The 8514-nt window shown below is 42.9% G+C and overlaps 1 protein-coding gene across 1 annotated transcript in view; it reads left to right on the top strand.

The window, feature by feature from the left end:
- Positions 1–8418, top strand: part of GPATCH2L (G patch domain containing 2-like) — a gene marked incomplete at its 3' end in the record, with an annotated part of 15664 nt that extends 7246 nt beyond the window's left edge. The window contains exons 3-6 of the mRNA XM_010292183.1: positions 4695–4871; positions 5242–5321; positions 7393–7463; positions 8364–8418. Of these exons, the coding sequence (XP_010290485.1) occupies positions 4695–4871; positions 5242–5321; positions 7393–7463; positions 8364–8418 (383 nt within the window). The remainder of the gene's footprint in view (positions 1–4694; positions 4872–5241; positions 5322–7392; positions 7464–8363) is intronic.
- Positions 8419–8514: the final 96 nt, after the last annotated feature.

Consider the following 8514-nt stretch of genomic DNA (forward strand, 5'->3'; position numbering starts at 1 on the left):
TGCTGAAATAGATCCATAACACTTGAAATATAAGAAGCTATTATTATGGAAAAGCACAGAAACACAAGAGGAGTTTTAGAGCTCTCCATAATGAAAGAACAGAGCTTATGATTTGTTTCTGTGTTTTAATTGTTGTCTGCATACTATTAGTGCCTGAATCTGTTAGTTGTTTTCTCTATGGGCAGGAAGACATGATGTGAAAAAAAAAAAAAATCAGTTAGTACTGACAAGTCACCTAATGGATTGTGCTAAGAAGACAACAGTAATATGTTTTTTTTCTTTAAATACATGTTCCTCCCTTGCTCTTGTGTGCATTGGCTGAGTGTAGTATTTTCAACATCTGTTGTAGAAATGGTTTCTTAGGAGGTTTGAGTGTGGAGTGTAATCTGGTTTTATTTATCAGTAACAGCACACTGTCCAGTTTATGGGAAATATGGCATAAGTAAGGGTGAAAGAGGTTGTAGTAGGCACATAGGCACTCAGGACTGTTATATTTGGAGCAGGTGGAATGTGACCCTGGAGACCTGTAATTCTGCACAGCTTCTGCTGGTGTGCACTCTGATTCCGTCACATTTCATAAGCTAAGATTTGGATGAGATCTCTTCTGGGAATATATGAGTGCTAAAGGAAGTAGTATCAGTAACTCAGTAGGAAATGCTACTTCTACTAGCTTGTTACTGACCCAGGTGTCTGAGTGTGAGGCAACACAATGATAGCAAATATGCTTACATGTTTTCTGATGATTTGTTAGGCTGTAGGGCCAATCTGTTATCTTAGATGGCTATAATATGTTCCCCAAGAGCATAGGGATTTCAAATATCAGCTTTGACCTTTGCTGAAAAATAACTGTTTCCAGCCTCCCATCCTTCAAAAGCAATAGAAAAGTCAAATCTTCTGTCCTCTCTTTTTATCGAGGACTGTTCTGGGGAAGCTGAAATTAGTGAGCACTTGCATATCAGGTGACGAAGCAGGGTGGTGACTGAAGTGTTGAATTTTTACTTCATCACCTGAGACAAGATTGATGTAGACTGGATAAGTATATCTATACACTTGTCTATATGCTTGACCTATATACTTGCCCTGGTTTTATACTCTGTTTGAGGCATTAACTTTTGGCTGCTACTAGAAGTAGGATACCCAGTATACAAGAGCATGTAGATTATACTACTTAAATAAATTAATAAATTCCAATTACAGCCTTCCTTGTCTAGGTACTAGGAGAGATTTGACATCCTAGTCATCAGGCTTCTGTCTGTTCAAACAGTTCATACTATAATAGCTTTCTGGCCAAGATGTTTTAGCTTACAGTTGTGTTAAAAAGGGTTAAAAATTGTTGTTGCACTTTCAGGTTAAATAAGAAACATCTCCGTTTCATTTTTTTCAACAATTTCTAGCCATAAAGAAAATAACAAACAACAGCTCTCCACTTCGGTGAGATGGAAAGAGCACCAAACTTTTTTTTTTTTTTCCACAGATCATCATCTTAGAAGCAGTTTTCTAGTACAATTCCAAACTGAATAACAGGAAATTTAAGATATTAAAATTAAAGCAGAGTACTTTAATAGAATGTATTTCCCCCGCTTCTTTTGAGGTTATGTCATGTAATATTTGTTGTGTTGCTTATTAAATAGGTTGTCTTTGCAATTCTAGCTACCAGTGCACTACTGTGAGCAGAGAATGGTCCTAGTTTATAACTTGATTGTAAAATTTTTTGGTGTTTGTTTTTTTTTGTTGTTGTTTTTTTTTGTTTGTTTGTTTTTAATGCATTGGGATCTCTCACAGTGAAAGTAACTGTGGTGTTAGCATATGTTAAAGTTTGTCTTGTGAAAGTAGTGATTTGAGATATGACAGTGCACTATGCTCATAGTTCCAAAACTATAGGGATATTTTTGCACAAATTATGATCATTTAGAAGAACTATTCAACATTACTTAGTTTTAATTTACTACAAGGTGGGTGTGGTTATTTATATTTTAAAATATATTTGTCACAAGCATGCTAGGTCAACTGACATATCACAGAAATAAAAAGCAGTGTCAGAGCTTTGGGATGAAGTGTTCTGGCTGTCCTACTTGTTAGTGATTTGAGTAGGTTTTGGATGTTGCTTCCTCTGTTATGTGCAAGACTGAAGCATTCTTACTAGGATGATTTTTTTTTCTTGTATTATTTTTTGTCCTTTTTTTTGTCTGGCAAGCTGTATGGGTAGGCATAGTGTGCTGGGTTGACCTTGGCTGGATGCCAGGTGCCCACCAAAGCTGCTCTATCACTCCTCAGGTGGACAAGGGAGAGAAAATAGAACGAGAAGCTTATGGGTTGAGACAAGGACAGGGAGAGATTGTTCAGCAGTTATTGTCACAGGCAAAACAGACTCAACTTGGAGAAATTAGCTTAATTTATTGCCAATCAAAATCAGAGTAGTATAATGAGAAATAAGACCAAATCTTAAAATATGCGCACCCCCCCCCCCCCCCTTCTTTCCAGGCCCAACTTTGCTCCCAATTTCTCTACCACCTGCCCCCCAAGCAGCATAGGGGGACAGGGAATGGGGTTTGCGGTCAGTTCATCACATGTTGTTTTCTGATGCTTCTTCCTCCTCAAGGGAAGGACTCACAGTCTTCCCTTGCTGCAGCGTGGGGTCCCTCCCATGGGAGACGCTTCTCCACGGGAGACAGTCCTTCACAAGCTTCTTCAACGTGAGTCCTTCCCACAGGCTTCTGTTCTTCACAAACTGCTCCAGCCTGGGTCACTTCCACGGGGTGCAGTCCTTCACGAAGACACTGCTCCAGTGTGGGTCTCCTGCGGGGTCACAAGTCCTGCCAGCAAACCTGCTCCAATGTGGGATCCTCTCTTCATGGGTCCACAGGTCCTGCCAGGAGCTTACTGCAGCATGGGCCTCCCACAGAGTTACAGCCTCCTTCGGGCATCCACTAGCTCCGGCATGGGAGCATCCATCCTCCCTGGGCTGCAGGTGGATATCTGCTCCACCATGGATCTCCATGGGCTGCAGGGGCACAGCCTGCCTCACCATGGTCTTCACCACAGGCTGCAGGGGAATCTTTGCTCCAGCGCCTGGAGCACCTCCTCCCCCTCCTTCTTCACTGACCCTGGTGTATGCAGAGTTGTTTTCACATGTTCTCAATCCTCTCTCCGGCTGCAAATGCTGCGTGCCCTTTTTTTGCCCCCCTTCTTAAGTATGTTTTCCCAGAGGCATTACCACTGTGGCTGATTGGCTTGGCCTTGGCCAGCGGCAGGTCTGTCTTGGAGTGGACTGGCACTGGCTCTATTGGACACAGAGGAAGCTTCTAGCAACTTTTTACAGAAGCCACCCCTGCAACCCCCACTGCTACCAAAACCTTGCCACGGACACCAGGAGTAATGTAACTAGGTGAGGAAAGGAGAGTAAGTGGGGATGCTTGAGAAGTAGATGCCTACTTAATAGTAGGCAAATGCGAGTTTTCCCTAACTTAGGTGTGTTAGTTTTTTAAGGCAAGGTGAAGTACCTTGCAATTACATGGGACTGTTTGTTAGTTGGGCTACTGAAAAGCTAAGTGTGTCAAGTACTTTGCCCTCTTCCTGCTTTTTTTCTTACACTGCTTATGTGCTACTGCTCTCAGGGGATTCCTGGCCAGGTAGATTTACCATCGTCGTGGTTTAACCCCTGCTGGCAACTAAGCCCCACACTAAGCTGCTCTGTCACTCCCCCCTGATAGGATGGGGGAGAGAATCGGAAAAAACTTGTGGCTGAGATAAAGACAGTTTAATAAGCAAAGGTCACGCATGCAAGCAAAGCAAAACAAGGAGGTCATTCATTACTTCCCATCAGCAGGCAGGCATTCAGCCATCTCCAGGAAAGCAGGGCTCCATCACATGTAACAGTTACTTGGGAAGACAAATGCCATCACTCCGAACATTCCTTGCTTCCTCCTTCTTCCCCCAGCTTTATATGCTGAGCATGACATCATATGGTATGGAATATCCCTTTGGTCAGTTGGGGTCAGCTGTCCCAGCTGTGTACTGTCCCAGTTACTTGTGCACCTCCAGCCTACTTGGTGTGAGATGCACAAAAGGCCTTGACTCTGTGTAAGCTCAGCAATAATGAAAAATCCCTGTATTATGAACACTGTTTCCAGCACAAATCCAAAACATAGCCCCATACTAGCTACTACAAAGAATATTAACTCTATCCCAGCCAAAACCAGCACAATTGATGTCTTAGGAGACTAGGGATCTTTCTCATCAGTGAGTATGCTCCTTTTGCTTACTCTGTGAGCCTGGTCTTCTGTTGTGAAGTCACTCCTATGACAGCCTGTAACATGTGCCAAATGATTGGCCTCTACTTCTGTCACAGTAACTACTTCAGAGAGAGTTGTGCATAAGACATCACGTGACATTGGACTGAGGTTGATGAGATGCAGTCGTAACAGAGTGCTAAAACTGCCCTAGGCAGGTCTATAAAGAGACCTTTTTTCTGTGGGGGAATTCTGTAGGCTGATGAGTTGGATAGTTTAAAGCATTTAGTGAGGCCTCATAGTTACCATAGATCATTGAAACAAAATAAAAATGTAAGGCTCTTCAGGAAGGAATTCCTAATGGGGCTTCACTGTGTCACATCTGGAAATGCTTACCTGTATTTTGTGGGACTGTCACAGAGCACATTGGTGTTACTTGTGGCTAATTCCATCCTATTTCTTTAGGAGATGATGAGCAAAGTGATTGGTTTTATGAAGGAGAGTGTGTTCCAGGATTCACTGTCCCCAACCTTCTTCCCAAGTGGGGAGCTGACCACCGATCTGAAATGGAGCGGATTGACTCAGGCCGGGACAAGCTCTCAGATTCCACGTTCCTTTTGCCCTCACGGCCAGCTCAGAGAGGTGAGGTCCATAAAGAATGCTATGTGTTTGAGAATTCTTTATGTGTTGGCAAGCACAGATTCTGTTCATAGGTGCTGCAATTTAAACTGATATTAGTGATCTGTTTTTTTTTTAATGATCCAATTACAGATAGCTGCAATACTGGAGAGGATACTAAAATACTCATACTAGCTGCCCACATTCTTGAGTTGTCTTTTTTTTTAAATATGGATTTTATTTGATTTGTGAATAAATTGGCACATCTACCTCTTTCAGGTTGAGAAACAGGAGACAGAGTATCTAATTTGACTACTGAACTGTTTTCCATGGTGGTTTTGTTAGAAAGAATCTTCTGTATTAATTTCTCAGTTTTTCTGGGTTTGGTTTTCAGGATTTCATGCTCGCCTGAATCGCCTTCCAGGAGCTGCTGCCCGTTGTCTCCGAAAAGGTCGGAGGAAGCTTGTTGGCAAGGTATTCCCTTTTGCAGGATAATAATTTTATATTTCCAATGCTGATCAGTCCTGAAGTACTATTCTAAGATATTATGTGAATTGTTTTCTGCAGAAAGGGGCCCTGTACATTTTTTGTTTCCTGTATTGTTTGATTTGTTTAACTGCTTTGACTGTCAGAAGTTGATGGAGTGACTAAGTGGATTTTAAGGCAGGTTTGGAGTGGCAAAGACAGTTGATCAGTGCTAAAAGCAGCATGAAAGGAGGTCTGAAGATGAATGACAGAGAGCATAAATATCACGAAGATTTAGACAGAATGTAGGGGAAAATGATGATGGCGTGACACGTAATCTGAGACTACAAGGGCGGAGAGGTGACTTAAAGGTGAAGGAAGGCCAAATTTTAGGTAGGGAAGCAAACTGATATGAATGGCAGCAAAGGAAGGTAGTTTCAGCTGTTGAATTCTTAGTGGGGATACAGAAGAATAAGAGGAATAATGCAAAGTTACCCAGAGCAATTGACTAGGTTTCTTATATGTAGGGTAAACAACGATCAATATTAAACCTGTTTCTAAAGAAATAAGCAATACTTTGAAGATGTCTGCCTGAAAGAGGGGGGGATACATCTGGTTGGGTCTGGATCTTGGAGCACTGAGTGCTGCTGTCTGTTGTAAAAGATGTTTCTAAGAAGGAAAGTGTTGCCTGTGTTTGGCTTTATTTTTACTTGGGATGTGCTCTATGCTTTTGAAAATACTGGCATATATTCTGAGCTGACTGGCTTTAGAAAGTCTGTTAGCAAGGTGTGTTAGAGGGGCCCGGAATTTAGAGGAGTGCAACTTCTTCCTTCTGTTCAGTCACACTTGAAAGATCCTTGTTTGCCCCTTCTTTCTTCCACTCACCTTGCTTAGTTGTAACCAGCATTTAAACTATGAATCCTCGGCTGGCAAGAGACTGGCTTTGGGAAGGGTTCCTCAGGCCACCTGCAAGTGGCTGGGCCTGTCGGCAGCACCTCTAATGATCCAAATGAGAAGGATAATATTTACTTGTTTAATTCATCTTCATCACCTTAAAGGGATCTTTGTCATTTGCAGCGGAGGTCACTGCTCCCCCTTCCCCTTCTCTCTCTAAATTGTAATCATAAATAATGAGTTTCATTCAGAGCTCCCCGCCAGCGAGCTGCTAATTACCAAAAGTACGGCTTGTAATTTACACAGTAATAAACCGTAAATTTAAACATTACGGCACTTTAAGTTAATAATTTTCCTGCTGTAACAAATAGCCCATCTTTCACCCCTGCTGCTACAGCTCCCCCCCAAACTTTCAGTGTGTTTTGCGTATGTACCTGGCAAAAACTGTGAAGAATCTTAACTGTGAAAGCTTTTTACCCTCGCGTTCAGACCCTTACTGCAAAGTATATTTCTTTCTTGGAGGTAGTTGCTATGCAGATATGAACAGCTGGTGCTTCAGGCTGTGTGTGTATGTGTATGCCAGTGTCAAGTACATACACAGGGTAGTGTCTCACTGGGAGAAACGTGCTGCCAGAGCAAGTCCTTTCTCATAGGACCTACCTTTTTTTCTTAGCTGCTAGAGGTCCTGCTGCTGAATTGCTGCTTTCAGAAAGGACAAAAGCTTCATGCATACTCCTTGTTTCATTCATCTGTGCCTGGTGAATCCCCATTGTTAGTGGGACAGTGTGATGTCCTGTATTTGAGCCTGTTTCTGTCCCAGCTGACCCCAGCAACCTGGAAATAAGCACTTCTCAGCCATTTCCCCTGTTCTTAACTGTATCCTTGTGCTGCGTACTTTGTACTGGTCCAGTTGTTGGTGCGCCCCTGTGGAAGCAAATATCATCACTAAAATAATAAAAAACAAGCCCCACAAATAAAACCAGTCTATTTTCTGCCATTCTAATTAGTTAAATCAGCTCAGTTAAGCTTCTAAACGGAGAGGGTGAATATGTTTAGCTGAGAGTGGGCTGGGAAGGAAAGGATGTGGCCCGGGCAGGGTAAAATCTGTTCTTACTGGCAGCAGCAAACTATTATGTCTGCTCACTGTGTGAGAGTCTGCAACCTTTTACCTGTCTTTGTGTTTCAGGAGACCTCCATGAGCAGCACTCTGGGCACCGAGAGGCTAGGTCGTATTGTTAGTGATCCACGCCAGAAAGAGTAAGGCCCTTAACAGCTGTTGTGTAGAACTTTGGGAGGGAGGAAGAACTATAGGGTCCTCTTCCCTCCTGGGACTGAAGGGAATGAAGAACTGGGTGGTAGCTTAAGCATGCAGTGACATGTGGAATGGGAGGCAGTCCTCTACTGATGGCTTCTCTGTTTTCTTATTTGTAGTTGCTGACTTCCCTTTGTTTATTAGGCTGCTCCAGTGTGTGGACACTGCTCACATGCCCTTTTGGTTACAGTTATCTTTTTCTTTCCCCCTTCCTTATAATAGGCTATTGCAATAAGTGCAGATCTTCTGCACAGTATAAGAAGACTGAGCCCTATGTGTTAGTTATTTAAAAAGCATCTGTGTGGAGTCACGCTATGGGCACATACCCAGACTGCAGAAATGATGCTGACAAGGCAGCTGCACAATTGCTTTCTCTTTCTTTGGTGTTCTGTCTCTTTCCCCAGTTAGTGTATTTAAATTGTAGTCAGCACCGGAAACATGGTGCACATCCTTTGGCATCCCTCTAATGCTCTTCTTGTTGGTCAGCGGATAGGTAAGGGTGGCACCTCTTGACTGTAGAGTAGTGGGTCCAGCTTTTACCAGCTGTTGGTATCCAGTTTTCTTCCTTGGATCTGAAATTCTTGGGTTTTAATATGAGTCCTGCTGATGGTTAATCTTTCTTCTTCTCCCTCCATCTTTGTTCTTCCCTTCCTTTTCTCTCCTTATCCCCAACCCTCCTTTTCCCCTGCTCCCTGTGTTTGGTTCTTCCTTGGCATTGCTCCCACCTGTCATTCCGACTCTGCCTCCTTCCAGTTTTTGGTTGCCATCCATGGGGAAGAGAGATCGCAACCAGGTAAGTTGACTCTGCTCTACTTTTTTTATTTTCTTGGTTTCCTTCTCTCTAGAAAGAACAAAGTGCCGATTTCTGATTTCCCACACGCTGTGGTCTGTGCCTGTAAGGTAAGGCAGCCCCATCCCTTCTCATTTTGGTAACTGATGTCTTCTGGGCTTTGAACACAGACCATGTCTCTGGTATTATATTATATATAATTATAT

This window comes from Phaethon lepturus, unplaced genomic scaffold, assembly GCF_000687285.1.
Source record: "Phaethon lepturus isolate BGI_N335 unplaced genomic scaffold, ASM68728v1 scaffold10588, whole genome shotgun sequence".
In the NCBI taxonomy this organism is placed as follows: Eukaryota; Metazoa; Chordata; class Aves; order Phaethontiformes; family Phaethontidae; genus Phaethon; species Phaethon lepturus.